The sequence below is a fragment of the Abrus precatorius genome, unplaced genomic scaffold (genome assembly GCF_003935025.1).
Source record: "Abrus precatorius isolate BTA unplaced genomic scaffold, Abrus_2018 Scaffold8, whole genome shotgun sequence".
In the NCBI taxonomy this organism is placed as follows: Eukaryota; Viridiplantae; Streptophyta; class Magnoliopsida; order Fabales; family Fabaceae; genus Abrus; species Abrus precatorius.
In genome coordinates this window covers 36,475,318-36,496,642 of record NW_020874428.1, presented here as the reverse complement: position 1 = coordinate 36,496,642, position 21,325 = coordinate 36,475,318, and the positions used below count along the sequence as shown (strand labels likewise).

The 21,325-nt window shown below is 26.6% G+C and overlaps 2 protein-coding genes across 3 annotated transcripts; both read left to right on the top strand.

Annotated features, from left to right (window-relative positions):
* Positions 1-4,899: 4,899 nt before the first annotated feature.
* On the top strand, positions 4,900-11,140 carry LOC113846100 (flavonoid 3'-monooxygenase-like). Of its 2 annotated transcripts, XM_027473998.1 has the most exons (4): positions 4,900-4,972; positions 6,141-6,502; positions 9,630-10,070; positions 10,269-10,963. In XM_027473998.1, exons 1-4 carry the CDS (start codon positions 4,900-4,902, stop codon positions 10,923-10,925), a joined length of 1,533 nt encoding a protein of 510 aa, XP_027329799.1. In that variant the 3' UTR covers positions 10,926-10,963. The 2 variants fall into 2 exon arrangements, with proteins under 2 accessions (XP_027329799.1, XP_027329798.1); XM_027473997.1 differs by lacking the exon at positions 4,900-4,972 and having other exon boundaries at positions 6,003-6,502; positions 10,269-11,140.
* A 4,392-nt stretch (positions 11,141-15,532) lies between these two features.
* Positions 15,533-17,618, top strand: LOC113848080 (flavonoid 3'-monooxygenase-like). The gene is made up of 3 exons (XM_027477459.1): positions 15,533-15,982; positions 16,450-16,890; positions 16,971-17,618. The coding sequence occupies exons 1-3, from the start codon at positions 15,533-15,535 to the stop codon at positions 17,616-17,618; spliced, it is 1,539 nt and encodes a 512-aa protein (XP_027333260.1).
* The last annotated feature ends 3,707 nt before the right edge of the window (positions 17,619-21,325 follow it).

The window sequence follows — 21,325 nt, the reverse complement described above, 5'->3', positions numbered from 1 at the left end:
AATTGATACAATTATATTATTATTTATTTATTTTTATAAAAAATATTACTTTACTATTCATGAAATTAAAGAAGGTAAATCATAAATATAAAATTAAACCATATCAATGTTATGAAATCATATAATAAATGAAATAAAATAATATTTTTAAAGAACAATTAACTAAAATATAAATGAGAAATAAACAATAAAATAACATGAAAATTATAAAAAATATTTATTGTTAATATTAGAGTGAAATAAAATTTACAAACTAAAGCATAACTTAAATAAATAAAAATTATTATTATTTGATATAATTTAGACCACTTGATAATAAGAAAGGAAATGAAAATTTCAGATTAAAATTATTAATTTTTTTATTAAAGGAACATAAAGGTCTAAACCTTTTTAGATATGATGAGTTAATTTTTTAGGACAATAAATTATTTTTTATTTTTTTTTTGAGAGAGATGATGGGAAAGGGATTGAAACAAAATTGGTAGATATCATTTTGAAGTGGTAGGAAAACTTTTATGATTGAAGTGATGGGTTAAAGTTGAAAAGGAATGGTTGAAGTGATAAGTTAAAGTGGAGGGAGAAAAACTTTTATTATTAAGAGAAAGAAAAAGAAAAAGTGGATAGAAAAAAAATTATTTTTGATTAAAGATAATTTGAGAGAAATAAAATTTTATAGATAAAAATAGTAGTCCGAGAGAAAGAAATGAAAATAATAGAAAAAATAACAAATTTAAAAGATTAAAGATTACTAAATAAAAATTTTAAGGACTTTATGATATAAAATTTACATAATGATGTAAATGAGTTTAAATATATATAAAAAATATATAAAATTCTACGAGAGACTTGCGTGGACCTATATTTTCTCTTCTTTTTGTCTCTTTTTTCTTTTCTCCATCTCAAAGTGTTTCTTCCAAAATATTTTAAATTCTTTAGATTTTTTTTTCTTTTTTACCATTCTATTCTTTTTGTTGCTTTTAAAGTTTTCAAAGTAAAATATTTTAAATTTTTCATTTTTATGTATAAAGCAAATATTATTTTATAAGTTTAATTACTTGTAATATTTTCTCTTCTAATTTTAAAATTAAATATGAAATTTTTTATTTTGTTAAAGCAAATTTTAATTTTTTTATAATATTTTTTATAAAAAAAATTAGAATTTTAAAAAATATAAATAATTTTGTCAACAAAATTTAAGTATTCATAATTATTTTAAAAATATATTATTTGAAAAAAATAGTAATAATATTAAAATTTTTGTCTACATTTATATCTCTATTACCGTATTAAAATTATTATTTATAATTACAGAATCAAATTAAATTATTAACAACAAAAACATACAATATATATATATATATATTATGTATTGTTTAAAAAGTATAGATATAAAAAAAAAGTTATTTATGAGTTTGGCAAAAATTTTGGCTATCAAAGTTATTGACTCTACTACGTAATCTACACCATATCTTTACTCAACTTTAATTTACGAACATTTAATACTTTTGTATTTTAATTATATTAAATATATAAAAGCATGTTAATATTTTTTAATAAATTTGTTTGTTTTAAATACAGCTTTAATTATTTTCAAATTTTATTCTTATATTTTATTGATCTAAGATTATTATCATTATGTTACTGTATATGTGTATTAGGTGAGACTGGGTACGTGGACCGGTAGGTGGTGGTTGTATTATTACTACTAATTTTCTTTCGTACACTGATTACTTACACCAGAACGATAGTTTTAAAGCGCTTATTAATTATCACCTTTATTAGTATTTTTGTGGTTCAATTATGAGCTGCAACTTATGTATGCGTGGTGCGACACAATTGATAAAATTGTTCTGTCAATCATGTCAGTGATTGTAGATAGATATTGAAAACGACAAATAATATGATAAAGGAAATAGAAAAAATGTTCTAAAAGATATTATAAATATTATTGTACGAAAGAGAGAAGAAAAAGCTACGAGCGATGGAAAGTGTGGAGAGGTAAAGAGAGCGAATGAACGACAAAAACTCATTTTTTAAGGAATAAGGCTGAACTATCATGTGGTTGGTGCGACCTAACCTTGGGAGTGCACAGCTAACTATTCGGCACCTACTCATAAATTATTAATTTGTTAAAAATAGTTCTAAATTTTACAAACAAAATATCTTTTTAAGAATGTTAATTAAGAAATTAATAAATATTATTTTAACAAAACTTATACTGACGCATACAAAAAATTATAATAAAACCACAGTATTATCATAATTATTGTTGACAAAAATACTTACTTTTAATTCTTAACGAAATTTCTTTCCTAAATTTTATTAATAAGATATTTTTTATTGAAAAATAAATTTAAATAAATAAAACTTAAGCATTATAAATTTAACATTAAGTTACCAATATCTTATTTAAAAGTGTATCATTAAAAGAGTTATACATTTTTGTTTAATTATACTTTCAATTATTATTGTGTTATATATTCGTCACTTAATTTTAATTTTCAAGAATCATATTTTGAATGAAAAACTTTTTTTTTTTCGTAAATCTATCATGGCTAGATGAGAAATTGTATAAGAGTGTGGGTACAGATTTACACACTCTTTTTTAGAAAGATAAGTAGGTAGGTAGAGTGCGATTGTGTAAGGCATTTTCGCAATTGTTTGCGTTAACGAGAAATGTTGAATCTTGTGTATTGAAGAATGTTTTTCATGATGTCACTAGGTGAGTTTATAATGTTAGTTGACAAAGAAGACTATTTCAATATGAGATCTCAAGCTTTAATTTTATGTTAAAGCTTGTGGATGAAGTTTCTATTAAAGTACTACAAGAAAATAAATGGGTATCGAGGGCAGAATCTTCATGTTGTTATTCAGTGCATTATGCGTATTTATGACTATTTGAACTTTTTGGTGGTCCAAATATGGTAAATCAGTGTACGGCAGACGCCTTGCAAAGGCTATGGAGAGGGAAGGTCTCTCTGAAGTGTCTAATATTTTCTTGGCAATTATTGTTGAATGCACTTCCTTGTAAAGGTTTGCTAATTGATCGTGGTGTTCAAATTGATGATATAACTTGTTACTTCTATCATGGTTTTGAAGAACATCAAATTTATTTATTTTTAACGTGCTTAGTTTCATCCTAAATATAGTATTTTATTGCACGTTGGCTTGGATTCTCACTGGTTTTGCCTTCAAATTTATCGATTCACTTGCTTTTCTGGGTTGGTGTTGGTTGTAGTAAAAGAGAAGGAATATGTTTATTAATTGTTTGGGTAAGTACAGTGTAGTCTATGTGGTTACATAGAAATTAAATTATGTTTTTTTAATGGTGTTTTGGATGAGAGAGAAATACTATATTCTATTATTCTGAAGTCCTACAAATAGCTATCACTTATTAGTAAGGGATAAACTATTTTGTTAGCTGATTGGTATTTGAATATACGAAATTACATTCGTCTTAGTTAGGTATAAGTATGTTTTTACTTTTTATTTTATTTTTTTAATTTCTTTTGAGTAAGTATTAATTTTTTCTATGTGTATATGTATTTTGAGTTTCTCTTGAACTCTTTATAATAATATATTTTACTTATAAAAAAAAATTCTCACTATATTAGGACAAAACATTTCCCTTCCCTTAATTCATTTCAAAAAAAATGAGAAAAAAAAAAATTCATTTAAGAAAGAGTATAAAAATAAATTTTTATTTTAAGAAATTAATATTATATCATTATTTTTATATTTTTATCTAATTTCTTTAATTTAATCCAAACAAAAACGCATTACGAAAATAAGAAAAGCTAATATCGAGCTATAAGATTTTTAGACTTGAGGATTGATGTTAAATTATATAGTAAAAGAAAGCTAACAACCTCAATGAATACTTATGAAAAAACTTATCTTTGTCTGATCTGGAAGAGACAAGTAGAGATTTGACCTTTTGACTTATGTAAATACTGTCTTGCTTTCTAATTTGATTGACTGATCATATTTTTTCAAAAATAAGTAATATTAATTTTTTATATATAATTTAAATTTTATTTAATATTTCATTTTACAACTTCACTTTAATGTGTATTTTTTTTAAAAATAAGAATAAATATCAATATTAATTCATCTGATTAAACACTGGTACTCAATTTATATATATATATATATATAAATGTTTGATACTCAATTTTTTGAAGTTATATTCTACAAAAGTTATAAACAATCTGATCGCGATATTTATCCCCAAACTCTCACCTGTTTTAGGATCGGTTGAATCAACTAACAAATAACACGTGACCACAAGAATAGAAGGTAGACGCAACAAGAAGAGTGACCACATTTTATATTTATTAATCTATTTAAATACATTTGCTTAAATTTAGCTGATCATGATTCTATGTTTATTTTTAAAATTTTAATTTTGAAATATCATATCAAATTAATAACTATGGAGATTATATATTTTAATAAAAATCTTTTTTTATATAATTTTTCATTAATTTCATATTTATTTTATCTTTAATTTATTTCTATATGACAGAAAACGATCTTTATTGATAACAGTGAATACAATTTTTAATTTATTTTATTATTTTTTAAGATATGTGATTTTATCGTTTTTTTTTTTTACAATGATGTGTTTTTTTATATTTTATTTTAAAATTAGAAACAAATCCTTTCATTTTTTTTATTTTAATATGATATGTTAAGTTAATAAATATCAACTATTTAATTTAGTTAAAAATTGATCGATCATTAAGAATGATAACAGATAACTTTTTACCTTATCTTTTTAGTATTTTTTTTAATTTCTCACCCGTTTTTTCTTTTTTTTTTTTACGCTTCAAGTTAAACTTCCGTCTCTTTGAAATATCTCTTACAATTTACTTCAACATAAAAAATAACTGTAATATGATTGAACTGCTTGTCATTAGTTGCCTTTTTTTTTTTTGTTTACAAAGGTTGTTATACAATTTTTTTTATCACTTTTTAAGTCCAAAGCAAGAGTTAAAATAATATTTCAAAATTTAAGTTTTAATTTACTACGCCGTTTTCTAATAACATAATAACATTTCAAGTAAAATTTTAAATGTTAAAATTTTTTTAAAAAAATTCATTTAGTTGAAAATGATAAAATATTTAAATTAAAAGAAATATTTTTGACAACTGAGAAAATTTAGAAAAGAAACATTTTTTATTGTGCACGTGTTATTTGTTAGTTGATTCAAGGATCATTCTCTTTCTTATTCTATCCCATAACTTTTTCTATATTGAAATTTAAGCATTTATTTTTTGTTAAATTTTATTTGTTAAAAATATTTTTATATAAAATTTTAAAATAAGATACGATTTAAAATTATTGTAATATTAATTTGAATTTAATTTTTCAACTATTACATTTTGACACATCATAATAACAAAGATTAAAAATATTTTAATTTAATATTAATTGAAAATGTTAGCATTTCATGACTTTTTCAATTAAAATGATTATATCTTTTATTGATTTTTATAAAAATGATACAATTTACCTATATTTTTTATTCAAAAAATATTTTAATTTAATAATACCCTCATACCACACGGAAAACTCATTAATTATTATAAAAATTGCACATGAATTTTTTAGCCTTTGATTTGTCTATGCGTGCAACAGAGTATACCATAAAAGAAAAATTGAGCGTAAGCAAAATAGATTTTGATTCTGTTCAAATTACCTGCGTGCATGTTACATTATGACAGGCACAACTGGGTAAACAACCAACATCATAAGTCAACCCTTTCTCAATTTATAAATTGCATAATAAAACTAAAATGATTTTGTTTTAATTGATTATTTCCTTTAAAAAACAAATTGATTATTCAAACCATTACACAACTATTGAAAATGATGACGACGTGGATCGAGTAAATTAGTCAAAACAAAACAAAATAAAATAACTCAAATAAACACAATAGGTGAAGATTTTTCTCTATATAACATTGGGGTTAGGCAGTAGTTGTATGAGGGGTGATCGATGTTAAAGCACACTGCATAAACACACGTAGTAATAATATACAACACATATCCATGTCTCCTTGGCTTATAGGTGTTGCTACTGTTGTAGCAGCGATATTCATTTATCGGCTTCTGAAGCTCGTAACGGGGCCTTCATTACCACTGCCGCCAGGGCCCAGGCCATGGCCTATTGTGGGAAACTTGCCCCATATGGGCCCAGTGCCACATCACTCCCTCGCAGCCTTGGCTCGTACCCATGGGCCTCTAATGTACCTTCGCTTGGGTTTGGTTGACATGGTGGTGGCTGCTTCAGCCTCCGTGGCTGAGCAGTTTTTGAAGGTTCACGACGCCAATTTCTCGAGCCGGCCACCGAATTCCGGCGCCAAATACATGGCCTATAACTATCAGGACCTTGTATTTGCTCCTTACGGCCCACGGTGGCGCTTGCTCCGGAAAATAAGCTCCGTTCACTTGTTCTCCAGCAAGGCTTTGGATGAGTTTAGACACCTGCGACAGGTCAGCATCACTTTCATTCATATTCAATTTTGTGTCCTTGCTACTTTGGCCTCACTGATACTTTCTTCCAATGACTCATTTTTTTTGTCTTTTATATTATTAATTACGTAATAATTTATCACGAATATCATTAACATTTAAATAATTAGTTAAAAATATATTAAATAATAATTTTAAACTTTAATAAAATTTTAAAAATAAAAATTATAATTGTTAATAATAGATATTCTATTATATTAATAAAATTAAAAATAGTATATTGTTAGTTGGTATGTAAGGTTGATTAAATATATGATATTGTTAGTTTTTATAATATTAAAGCAGAAGCTTCCTAACGAATAAATAATTTCCTTTACTGATTCAACTAAGTGTTTGTATAGATGAGATTAGTGTAAAGTCAATCGAAAAACAGTGCAATTAAAAAATTGTTACGTATGTATCATCACCACCTTAGACAAAATAGTAATTAAAAAATGTAACTAAAGAAAAAGGATTGATGATCCAAGTAGAACACTTCGATAATATAAAACATGAAACTTGTAATTAAAGAAAATGTTTGTTACGCAAGTATGACATATTTTTAATAATGGCAAGAGATGCAGAATCAGTTAAAGTTAGCAAACAATTATTCAAGTGATCGTGATTTGTAATTTATCAATGAGTTTTGATTATAGATTCAATTTAGAAACGTATGCCTACGAATAAAATAAAATACTTTAATTAGGTTTTTACCTTTTAACGCATCATCATATTGTGTCTTTGCATGAGAAGTATCTTTTCCGTATTCTCTTTTTTATGAAGGAAATATTTGTTTGACTTTTTCTATCTATAGTCAACTAAAAAAGAGTTGTTAGCTGTTTCTTTCAATTTTTTTAAAATTCTTTATCGCTGTTAACGTGATCGGAACTCTTTGCACGCCAATTCAAAAACATTACACACATGATTATTTTTATATCTAAGGTTTATACTTACTTGTATCATTACATATAATTTACACAGCATCATCCCATACACATTTTGTATATAATATAGAAATTGTTTTTAGACTATACTATTAAATACACTCTGAACGTTATTGTTATAGATGTATGGTTAAAGTATAATTTGAATATTCTTATCTTATTGAGATGATATCATCATGTTAGAGAGAAAAAATCACATATTTTTTGTTAAATAAGAACCTTTTAAGATTAGTTCTAAAATCTATTAATTAAATTTGATTAAAAATGTATTTTTTCCCTTAGCGTGACCATGTCGAGAATTTAAATCCAATTATATATGGCAACCCAATTACTATTTTATTTATTTGGTCTTCTTAGAAAAAAAAAAAAAGATAAAAGAGATAGAGTTTGGTCCTTCTGTGATTCATGTTTGAATAAACTGACACAAATGATCACGTAATCCAGAGAAAAATCGCATCTTCCTCATAAGAAGCTAGGGTTTGAATTTTTCCACGGCCAGTAGTCAGGTTGTTGCATAATTGAATGGTTATATTTAATAAAAATATTTATGATTTAGGTTTATGCAATATTAATCTTTTAAATCGAGCTTTTGCTGGTATGTCGCTGGAACCCCTATTGGGTATTAGTGCTGAGAGTACCATTCGTTTTCTATAATCTTTTGTGAAAAAAAAAAAAACTGTATATGTTTGAATTATATATATATATATATATATATATATATATATATATATATATATATATATATATAAACTAAGCATTTGTTAAACATCGAGTATCGTGATTGACGAAACATATTAAAATATAAATGCAGAAAATTATAATTTCCTTCAAATTGTCATAAAACAATAATTTGTAACACTAATTTCTACAACTGTCATTATTTTACGCGATAAAATATGAAGTCGATAGGATGTGATTAATTTAATAATGGTATTGATAAAAGTAATTTTCTGGAAACAGTAAATATATTCAACAATTTAAAATAAATAAATTAAATGCAAATATTTATTATTTACTATCGTGTGACGTCTCTGTGACGAGTCGTTTAACCTCTTTGTTTTGAACAATGAAAAATATTATATGAGTGCAGTATGACGCTTTTATTGAGATAGGACGAGCTTTAAATTCTATCGGTCTATTCTCACGTCCCCAAGTTTCACCGTGACGCTTTGTTGCACTAAACCACATAAATTTCTACAAATTCATTCTTCTAAAACCCCCCAGAAAGTCCTTTTTTTCTCCATCTTTGTTTTCCTTTCGTTATCATCTGCACGACTATCCCGCATGATCTTCGTTCATCCTGGACCTGCAACCTCGAGTTCTGTTCAATTAATTGGATAGCTTTATGCTTCTTGATCATAATTTGAGATTGTTGAAAGAAAATTCAATCTTGATTAATGCAGAAACTGACCAAGAATATTTTATTCTATATATAATTAAAATAGAAAATTGTGTTTTTTCCTTTTTTATTCAAAATGAAAATATACCTAAATCGTCAATCGCTATCGGTACAGATAGTTGCAATTTTTATTTGACCTAAAAAAAATAACAACATGATGCTTGACATTTATTTAAAAATCCAGGCATCAAAATAAGTTAATTTTTTTTATGTTTTGTGTTCCCATATACAATTTCTTCGGAAGATGTGAACTGACAGACGGTAGTTTGAAAACTTGACACATAATTTTTTTAAGTATTGTTATTCAATCAAGATGGATATTTCATCTCAATAATTATAATTAAGTTTTTTAAGTAAAGGAGCTATCAAGTTTTTTTATGTGCACGTTTTATCTTACATTTGAGTCAAATTTTATGATTAAAAAACGATATTAATTAGTAGTTGGTTACACGGTCAAGCTAGACAAAATATTCAATTGATAATAAATTTCTAGTGGCTAGGTTTTTAAAAGTAGTTTTCTTTATGACCTTGTCAATTAATATATTTTTTTGGTACAACTTGTCAATTAATAAGATTTGGCTTGTTAGACTTATACATGTATTGAACACTATTAATGACTAGCTATAAAACATTATTTTAAAAAATAAGAGTTGACATTTTTTCTTAAAATAGAATAAATCTTTTAATTCTTAATTTTTAAAATGATTAAAAAATTGCATCAAATTAACGATTTATTTTTTTTTTTCACAATTTAACATATATGCAGGAAGAGGTAGCAAGATTGACAAATAACCTAGCAAATTCAGGCTCTAAAGCGGTGAGTCTGGGACAACTGTTGAATGTATGTACCACTAATTCATTGGCGAGAGTAATGATTGGACGACGAGTTTTCGACGATGGCAATGGTGGTTGTGATCCCAGAGCTGATGAGTTTAAGTCTATGGTAGTGGAACTTATGGTGTTGGCTGGAGTGTTCAACATTGGTGACTTAGTTCCTGCCTTGGAGTGGTTGGACTTGCAAGGAGTGCAAGCCAAGATGAAGAAACTACATAAGAAGTTTGATGCATTTTTAACCAGTATTGTTGAGGAACACAAGATTTCCAAAAGTGAAAAACATCAAGACATGTTGAGTACGTTGTTGTCACTTAAAGAGGCTAATGAAGATGGTGAAAAACTCACTGATACGGAGATCAAGGGATTACTTTTGGTATGTATTCACTAATCAATATCACAATCTATATTACAAATCACATGACCCACATGATGTTTGTACATCACACAAATTTAATTACTATAACATAATTATTAAATTAATTTGACAAGAGAAAAATAAGTTATGCAAATCAATGTGAAGCTATATTAATTCATACAAAACTCATTAGTTACTAACAAAAGATTTTTGCAGAACATGTTTGCAGCTGGGACAGACACATCATCAAGTACAACAGAATGGGCAATTGCTGAATTAATTAAGAACCCAAAAATTTTGGCAAATCTGCAGCAAGAGTTGGATAGTGTTGTGGGTCGGGATAGACTTGTGACTGAACAAGACTTGCCCCACCTTCCATACTTGGAGGCTGTGGTGAAGGAAACGTTTCGTCTTCACCCATCAACCCCTCTTTCCGTCCCAAGAATGGCATCAGAGAGTTGTGAGATATTTGGGTATCACATCCCAAAAGGTGCAACTCTTTTGGTCAACGTTTGGGCCATAGCCCGTGACCCTAAGGAATGGCCTGAACCATTGGAGTTTAAGCCTGAAAGGTTCCTCCCTGGTGGCGAGAAGGCTGATACTGATGTTAAAGGCACTGACTTTGAGGTTATACCTTTTGGTGCTGGACGTAGAATATGTGCTGGTATGAGCTTGGGCTTAAGGGTTGTTCAGCTACTCACTGCTTCCCTGGCCCATGCATTTGATTGGGAGTTGGAAAATGGGCTTAACCCAGAAAAACTCAACATGGATGAAGCATATGGACTCACCCTCCAACGAGCAGTGCCTCTTTCGGTCCATCCTCGACCAAGGCTCTCACCACATGTGTACTCGTTATCATCTTCATCTTCTTGATTTGGAGTTTGGCTTCTTGTCTTTTTGTGTTCTCCTTTCCCTCCTTTTATTAGTGTGGATCCTCTAAATAAATGATAAAATTATCTAATTTGTAGAGATCCAAAAAAGGGTTGGGTTGGTTAACGAGCTACACTGTCGTTGAGTTTGTATGTGAATATGCTTTTGTCTTGTACTTGCAATAAGTTGTAAAACAATTAACAAATATGATTTCATATGAATAACTTGCTGTAGGACGAGAGATTATTATAAGATGATGATGTTAGAAGATTCTCCATTATATATTAACCCAATTGATCATCCATATTAGATTAATAAGAAAGATAAATAACGGACTTTATTGTTAGATATTCATTATACCCGAATCCATTACGCTTTTGCTGCGGTTAAATGACAGCGGAAGCTTTAGTCTAGGTAATGGACTCCACTATGAGTAATTACCGTTCCTGTTGCAAGTTGATTCAAGAATGGTGGTATTATGGTCTTCTTCAACCAAATCGCCGTAATCCCAGGAACTTGAGAGCCAAACTCCTGATGGGAAGAAGTATATAGGCAATATTTTTTTTGATTTGGTTTATTGGGGACCAGTATCGTTAGAGGGGCTTATTTTTATATTCACCTATTAGGGTTCCCACTATACCGAAATAGGCCAAGCCCGGTATCCACTCATATGGACCCACATTACTTCCTACGGTAATCTAAATGGGCTCACCCGATGCAGATCACTTGCAATTAGCCCAATTAACATAAATAGCTTAATATAAATGTATTATTATATTTAATATGCAGCCCACACATTATTTGTTGGAATAAAATAATTCTACCAGATGAGAGATCAAACAAATAAATTAATGTCTTTATAAAGAGACGTAGATTATCATTTTTGTTTTCAGGAAATGTGTTTCATGCTTGAGAGTAAAGCAAGACAGTGAAGAGATGGCAAATGATTCGGATGACATTATCTAAAGCAATACTAAATAATAATTATATATTATAATAATTATGTGCGTCAAATATCATTAAAAATAAATAATTATAAAAATATAATTAAAATAGTTCTTATTTTTTTATATTTTAAAACTATATAACATATTTACTTTAATGTACAAATCTGGTATTAAATAATTTTAAATTAGTCTAAAATTTAATAGACGTAATTTGTATAATGATATATTTTAATCTAACAGCTGATTTTATAATAAAATTTTCTAATTAAAAGTTATTAAATAGTATAATTTTTAATATAATTTATACCAATTGAATTTGTTCACTCATACTTTTAAAAGTAAGTATTAATAAAATTATACAATACTTAATTATTTGTTTTGATTTTATTTTTTTACTGTAAAGATTTAATGCAAATTTAGGTTCGTTTCTTTATCTATCTATCTAACACAAATTAATATAACAAAATATTATCGTTTAGTATAGACAAAAAATGTTACTTATAATCGATTGTAATGTTATTATTATGATAACAAATTAATTAACATAGTGTCTAGATAAACTTCTAAAAACAAGTGGTGTATTAGGATGATAATGATTAAAGTACTTAAACGGGTATTTACAAAATTTATCTTTAATAAGTAGGGTATTTACACGTTAAACAAGTATAAGTAAATATTTACAAATTTTAATGGAGATGGGTGCAAGTATGTATACCTAAGAACCCACCTTATTCTATAACCGCATATACTAATATGTGTGTGTATATATATATATATATATATATATATATATATATATATATATATTATACTACTTATGTGAGAGAAACCTTAACTCAAAACCTTTGATAGGAGAGAATTAGGATTAATATTTAATATTTCATGTATTTGGCTATATTCTTTCTATAGTCATTGAAAATTATGTAATTATATGAGTTGCTCTACAACTTACCCTATTATGAATTGTGTTTTAGAAGTGTGACTTGTAAACAAAATTAACCTATAACTTTTCATAGAATTCAGAGATCAAGTATAACAATTTTCATACAAAGACAAGTTTTCAATGATTAAGTCTAAAACTCTATTATAATTATTATTGCTATTTTCAATTATCTTTGTTCTAATTTCATATAATTTTATTTGAATAATTTTTTTTATCTATAATAGAACAACTAAGAATTTAAGAAAGCAAGAATCTAACATATTTTTAATTTTTAGAAAGTTTTTGTGGATATTTTTGTAAAATTTTAATCAAAATAAAGATTTTATTATTTATTTTGTGTAATTTCATGTCTTTTATTTTTTTATTCGGTTTAAAGTTCTTTTATAGGTATAATTATTTTATTTTATTAAATAGACAAATTTTCTATGTTAAATGTTTTAGTAATATTATCTTTCAATTTATAACTCTTTGTTTTCAAAATTTTTTCTATACAAAATAAAAAAAAAATTGAATATATTTTATGTTACTCAAATAAAAGAATACATATTTAAAAATATAAAAGTCAATCTAAATAAATTTTTTATAAGATTAATATAAAATATATTTATCAATAAAATAAACCATAAAAATAATTTTTTATATTTTTAATAAAAAAATTTATTTACTATTTTGTATCGTTTAACTAAGTTAAATAATTTAATTATTACATGGTTAATATAAAATTTAGTTCTTATCATGTACTTGTATGTTTTAATTTATATTAATATTGGTAGATCAAAGTAATATATAAACCTAAAAAATAAACGTTTATTTGGAGAGTCTGATATGAAATGGTAAAATAGCCTAATTATATTTATTATTTTGACTTTATAATAAATAATTAACTAATATTTTTTTTTGGTAAGTTTTTGAGGTGATCGTACAGAAATATCAAGTTTATTAGTTGATTGTTTTAAACATCTTGAAGATTTTGTATAAAATTTTATTTATAATTTTTAACTATTTTAGTTTAGAAAATTGATGTATTAAAGATGTATTTAATACTCGTGATATTTAAATATTTATTTTTTGTCTATGATTAAATTTTGTTCAAAAGATATATATTAAATTTTTATATTATTATACTATTTATGTAAAATTATATAAATATATTTTTTTATAAATATTTTTTTTAGACAAGTGCAATATAAATATGAGAGTATTCAAAAAATACAAGTATAGAAATTAAAATTATTATTTACGTAAGTATAAGGCTAAATCCCAATATTTTTTAAAACGTAAGTATAAGAATAAATACCACTATACCCTACGAATAGCTTACTCATTACCATCCTTAGTTACTAGTTGCATCGTGTCAATTGTTGACTGATTTAGTTGTGATGAAATCCTTCGCTGCCATTAATATCATGAAAAATCCAAATCTTCTTTGACGAATAGTCAGCGATAATAATATTTTTGGAGGCTGTCTTTTCCAAAAGCGTTGGCGCTGACTGCTGGACAAATGAAGTTGAGGTCTCAGTGATTCTGCTTGCGTTAAATTTCTTCGATGACTTCAAACTCTCACGTACTTCTCATTGAGAATAATTCAACTTTGGCAGTCGGATGAACTCTTAATATCAGTTCATGACTTTGGAAACTTTATCATGAATTTAATGTTATTGATGTTTTTATGGACACAATTAAGAGAAAACTTTATTTGTAGATATACTGGCAAAAAGGAGTTTTGATAAAAAGTGTACTTAAGCTACCTCTTTAATGACGTACTTTGTGACTTAATTCTGGTAATAAAATGTCGTTCTGTTCTGGAAATATATATTAACAAGCATTTTAGGATTATAAATGACAACTATTTTGATAAAGGTCATATCAATTTTCCTTTGCATAATAGGATTTTCTGTAATGATGACTAACCCTTATTACGACAATCAAACGTCGCTCTGATGATAAATAAAATCCTTACATTTGAAATTGCAACATCTTAATTATTTAGTAAATAAGTCTTAACTATTTTAACAGATACATTGTGCGCACAAAATGCATTTTTATGTTAATTATTTTCAAATCTTTCTTCTTGTATACCGATGAGAAGGTTGTGCTGTTTTTGCATGAGACACGATAGGTTTATGTGTCAGCACAATGATAAGTTCAAAACATAACATCTTCTTCCGTTTTCAACCCATATATTTATTGCAAAAGAGACTTGGATGAGAGGTATATCGATTTTAATTACAGTGCTACCCAAGAGGATTAACGAATTAAAAGAATAAAGATTACAAATAATAACAAACTGACAGTAATGTATTTCTACCACCAAATAAAAGGAATAACATTTTCTTTAATATCCTCTTTTTAACCAACTAACTAAAAAAATAAGAGGAAAACATTACATTACCAGTAAAAAAAATTAAAATTTATACAATTTTTATAATTTTGAATAAATTTTAATCAATAATAATAATAAAAATAATGTTTAGAGAGTATGTTTTAAACATTTTTGGTAACAATAATATTCACGATACAACTTTTTATGCACAAATTTTAATATTTATTTTTATGATTGGTTTTTTTTTTTTAAATTAAAATTTTTTCAAATCAATGATGTTGACACATCCAGTGTATACTAAGGGTCCAAGCATGCAGAAATACTAGAATCATTATGATCATGTGTATATATATATATGTGCGCGCGCGCTCCTCTTGTGTGTAAAACACATTGATCCATGTCTCTCCAGCTAATTGGCTTTGCTACTATTGTAGCAGGTATCCTTATTTACAAGCTCTTTAAGAAGCCAACAAAAAGTGGGCCTTCATTACCTCTGCCACCGGGGCCACGGCCATGGCCCATTGTGGGAAACTTGCCCCACATGGGCCGTGCACCACATCGCGCCCTCACGGCCTTGGCTCGCACCTATGGGCCTCTCATGCACCTTCGCTTGGGTGTTGTTGACGTGGTGGTGGCGGCTTCCGCTTCCGTCGCGGAGCAGTTCTTGAAGGTTCACGACGACAACTTCTCGAGCCGGCCATTGAACTCGGCCGTTAAATACTTGACCTATAACAACCACGACCTTGCTTTTGCTACCTACGGTGCACGGTGGCGCTTGCTCCGGAAAATAAGCTCCGTTCATATGCTCTCTGCCACCGCCGTGGATGATTTTAGACATCTGCGAGAGGTCAGCATTATTCCATTCATATTGATTTTTGCGTCTTTGCCTAAAGATTTTCTTGTTCACCACATGTCATCAGCTAGTTACTCGCTGATACTTCCTTCCAGTGACTTTTTTTTGTTGATTTATATGATCATTAAGTAAATATTAAATGAGGATATTGCTAGTTAACAAAAAAAAAAAAAAACTCAAGCTTTCTATTTATATATATATATATATATTTTTTTTTTTTTTCGTTTTTGGAATTTAATTTTTAAAAATAATTTTATACCTTTCCAACTTAAATTTCTAAAGTCATTAAAAATTAATTTCAAACTTTAATTTTTAAAAGTTATTTTATATATGTTTTACTATTAAGTTTATAAAAGGACAAAAAAAAGTAGTGTAAATAAAAATAACCCTACTCGAGTGTATGAAGGTTTTTAAAATGGGAATAAAATATTAATGGATGAGTATAATGCATGTATGTGTAGGAAGAGGTGGCAAGATTGGCATGCAATCTAGCAAGCTCAGGCTCTAAAGCAATGAAGTTGGGACAACTACTGAATGTTTGCATCACTAACACGTTGTTGGAGATAACGACGGGGCGACGAATTTTCAACTATAGCAATGGTGATTATGATCCGAAGGCAGTTGAGTTTAAGTCTATGGTGCTTCATATTATGGTATTGCTTGGAGCTGTCAACATCGGTGACTTCATTCCTGCCTTGAATTGTCTAGACCTCCAAGGAGTGCAAGCCAAGGCCAAGAAATTACACGAAAGGCTTGATGTATTTTTAACTCGTATTATTCAGGAACACAAGATTCTCAAGAGCCAGAAACACCGTGACTTGTTGAGTACATTGCTATTACTTAAAGAGGCTCCTGAGGATGGAGATAAACTCACTGATATAGAGATCAAAGCATTACTTTCGGTATATTCGCAACTTATGATATATTGATGTAATGTTGCATTGATGCATGTTCAACTTACTAACAAACAGCTATTTTGTAGAACATATTTGTGGCTGGGGCAGACACATCAACGAGCACCGTAGAGTGGGCAATTGCTGAATTGATCAAGAACCCAAGAATTATGATTCGTCTCCAACAAGAGTTAGACAATGTTGTGGGACAAGATAGGCTTGTGAGTGAATTGGATTTGCCCCATCTTCCTTACTTGGAGGCTGTGGTGAAGGAAACATTTCGTCTTCACCCACCAACCCCTCTTTCCCTCCCACGAGTTGCGGCTGAGAGCTGTGAAATCTTTGGGTACCACATCCCAAAAGGTGCAACTCTTTTGGTCAATATTTGGGCTATAGGACGTGACCCCAATGAATGGCATGACCCATTAAAGTTCATGCCTGAAAGGTTCCTCTCCGGTGGGAAAAAGGCTAATGTTAATATTAATGGCAATGACTTTGAGGTTATACCCTTTGGTAGTGGGCGTAGAATATGTGCTGGTATGAACTTGGGCCAGAGGTTGGTTCAGTTGCTCGTTGGTACCTTGGCCCACGCATTTAATTACGAGATGGAGAATGGACTTAAGCCAGATACCCTTAACATGGATGAAACTTACAGGTTCACCCTCCAAAGAACAGAGCCTCTTTCGGTACACCCTCACCCTAGGCTTTCACCAAACGTGTTCTCATCATCTTCCTGATTTGGAGTTTAGCTCCTTGTTTGTCTTATCCCTTCCCTTCTTTTAATAATGTAAACCCACTTAATAAAAATAAAGTCACCACTGTAGTTTAAGAAGATTTGAAAGAGGGTTGGGTTAGTTAATTAGTTGTGATATCTTTAAGTTTATACATGAACATGCATGCTTTGATCGCATGCTTACAATAAGTTGTAAAGTGAATATGAATTGATATGAATAATATTTTTACTTAAGGTAGGTTAAGGATGCATACAAAACAAATGAACCCAGATGTAATGATTCAACGGATGTTTCATGTTTGGAAGGTAAGAACAAAATGTAACTTCCTATTTGTCATTTACGCTAGTGGTCATTTAATAGAAATCACAAATCCCCTCCTTTCAAAAGAGATAGTATTGTTGCAATTTAAAATATTAAATTTGATTATAATTAATAAAACAATGTAATTAAATAATAAATGTGTCAACAAAATAAATAATTAAGGTAATAAATATCAATCAGTTTAAAATAAGCATAAAAATTAAAAAAATAAAACAATCAAATAATAATGCTCATTAATTATAAATAAAATTAAAATTTTAAAATATTGTAATTTAAATCTTGTGAAATACCTTTATAAATTATCTTATTGAACTAAAATAGTGATATTGTTCTTCTATGAATCAAAAATTTCGATTTTTGGAAGATTATATATCAAAAGATTTCAAAATAAATACTAATACTCGTGTATAAAAAACTTGTTTCATATCATTGGTGGAAAAGAATAACAAAAAAAACTAAAATTTTGAGCTAAAAATTCAAAAATAATCTTTTGAACATGTTTTCAAAATATTCTTTGTAAACTTTAAAATAGATATTTTTTATAAACGACAAGTTCAATTGGACTAAAAATAGTTAGATCTAAAAATAAAAAGAAGTGAGAACATTTAATAATTTATATTGTTTCACTCTCAGGTTATGTCAAGTCTCTAACTTTGATCAAATCTTTACTATTCTACACAATAATGCAAACAAAAACTTAAAAATATTATTGTACATGATTTTCTAAGTTCAAATAATTAAAAATGTTTTTTTTTAAATTTCTATAAAGGGAAAAAAAAAATACTCATATACACTTCTCCAAGCTCTCTATATATTTAGAAATACCTAAGCTTTTTTACATTCGAGATAAAATAATAATAATTTTAATTTTTTTGATACTTTGAGATCTAAAAAGTATTGTTTTGATAAATTTTTATGCTAAAAATATTTTTTTGTTTTTCATCTTTTACTTTTTTGTTATTTTGATACAAGATATAAAAGAATAACATAATGTTTTTTCTCTTTCAAATAAAGATAACTTTACTTTTCTTTTATCGACGACTTATTTCTATATTTTATATAATTTATATATTATATAATTAAAAATATTACATTTTAAGGTTATAAGATTTTTTATTTGTTCTTTATGCACTTGTTAGTCTTAGAGGTGTACATAGATTAAATTTTAATAAAATTAATTCATATCTATTTTAAATTTAATTTATTATTTTAAACTCTATTTTATTTTTTTAAATCAGTTCAAAACTATTTTTAAAATTTAGATTTAATTTAAAAATGTTTTTAAATTTAATTTGGTCAAAACTAGTTTTAAATTTCTTCCATAAAAATTCAACAGCAGAAGCAAGAGAATTTTGATTGCATACCAATTTATTGGCAGGGGAATTTGAAATGGATAGCAGTTAAAGGGTATGAAATTAGGGTTGGACAAAAAAATCATTTTTATAAGTATAATTCATAACTAATGTTAAATTTGTTTTAAAAATCTAGATTTATGTTAAATTAATTTTTTAATTAACTATATTTGTATAATCAATTTAGTGTTTTAAATCTATTTTCTAAGATTAAATTTTTTATTTATTTATCAAATCTACATATGTGAAAGTTTTACTTTATGTATTTAATTATTAAATCTATGTACTCTATTAGTTCACAAAATTCTATTCTAACTACGTTTTATGACTAATTTTTTTATTAATCTTAATTCTTATAATTACAATAAAATATTTAAAATAATATTTTTAAAATATAATTATTATATTAAAAAATTAAAACATAATAAATATTTTTAAATTAATTACTACTATTGTTTTTATATTTATGTTTATTTTTTAATTTTTAAAATATTATAACATAATAATTTTATTATTATTTATATTATTAATTTTTATTTTTATAGATTTTAATTTAAACTTCTATCATCAATTCTATTTATTATAAATAAGTTAAAAATGATAATAAATATTTTATAAACTTCTATAAAATAATTAATAAATATTACTAAAATCTTCTTAAAACACACTAATTTAATGCATGCATACAACAAATTAGTTTTATCTTATAAACTAAATTAACAAATATATTTAAAATTAGTTTTTTCTTAAAAATTAAATTTAAAACTGGATTTAAAATTAATTTAATGTAAAACTATATTTAAAACTAGTTTCAACAAAAATCATATTTAAAATTTATTTTAAACTAAATTTAAATTTTAAAACTTCTTTTAAATTGATTAAAAAAAATACTTTAAAATTCAATCTGGATAATTAATTTGTGTAATGGATAGATGATAAAAAGTAAAATATATGTAAATATTTATTATTTTAATACAATAAAAAAAAATATTATTAATAGATTAAAATATATACAAATATAATTTTATATTAGTTATTATAAAATTAATTTTTTTAATATAATAATTTAATAGTAATATAAAAAATTATAATATATTTTTATTAAATTTAATATCAATTTTAAAAAAAATCTAAATTTTAAAGTTAAATTTAAATTAATTTTTTTAGAAATTCAATCTATGCACATTCTATGAGAGAAGTAACAAGTAAAAAGCTGAAAAAGAAAGGATAACAAACTCGGAAAAGTTATTTTAATATGATATTCAGTAAGATAAAATATAGAAATATGGCTTATTTAGTATATTTACAATAATATGGTTTTCTAAAAAATACAAATAACGATTTAACGTGAATAGTAAAATGGCAGCGGGTTAGAATGGTAAAGAAAGTGGTAGGTAATGTTCTGAAAACACCATTTGGATTTTTTAGCACTGTAGCACATGAAATTAGTTAAAATTGGTCAAAATTCACTAGAAAATCGCATATACAGTTTTTGATCACGTTGTCTGGCTGCTGCAGGTGATGTTGTGTAGTCTGGAGCTCTGAATTAAGGCAAACTCATGATTTGCGAGTTTTGACATCTTAACATGCACCCCATGCATGTAGGAAGTGACAAGAGTAGGTCTAAAACTTGTAAACTCGCAATTTGTGAGTTTTAAACACTATTCAAACATTCAAATAACTATTGCGAGGAAGACTCTAAAATTTCTATGAATTTTTTTGCTTATATATATCAGGTCCAATTTTTGTTGCATGCGCGAGAGGGTATTTTTGAAGTAAAGAAGAAGCATTCTGGAGAGGAAAAAGAAGTAAGGTGAGAGAAAGAGTATTTAAAAAAAAAATTCAAAAATTGGCAAGAAATTTTGATATTCATAAGTTAGAATTTAGAAAAAAAATTGGTTAGGGACTCAACTATTGATTCAAGGAAATATATTTCAGAACAAATTCAAAATCAAAATGCAAGTTTTTATTATTTTATTTTATTTATTTGATATATATATTTTGTAGAAATTCTGTAATTTTTTATTTTATTTATTA

Excerpts from the sequence above, each read along its gene's own strand:
- LOC113848080 (XM_027477459.1), top strand. The coding sequence starts at position 15,533 with ATGTCTCTCCAGCTAATTGGCTTTGCTACTATTGTAGCAGGTATCCTT. Across the intron at positions 15,983-16,449 it reads ATTTTAGACATCTGCGAGAG|GAAGAGGTGGCAAGATTGGC; the intron begins GTCAGCATTATT and ends ATGTATGTGTAG. Across the intron at positions 16,891-16,970 it reads AGATCAAAGCATTACTTTCG|AACATATTTGTGGCTGGGGC; the intron begins GTATATTCGCAA and ends GCTATTTTGTAG.
- LOC113846100 (XM_027473997.1), top strand. The coding sequence starts at position 6,059 with ATGTCTCCTTGGCTTATAGGTGTTGCTACTGTTGTAGCAGCGATATTC. Across the intron at positions 6,503-9,629 it reads AGTTTAGACACCTGCGACAG|GAAGAGGTAGCAAGATTGAC; the intron begins GTCAGCATCACT and ends ACATATATGCAG. Across the intron at positions 10,071-10,268 it reads AGATCAAGGGATTACTTTTG|AACATGTTTGCAGCTGGGAC; the intron begins GTATGTATTCAC and ends AGATTTTTGCAG.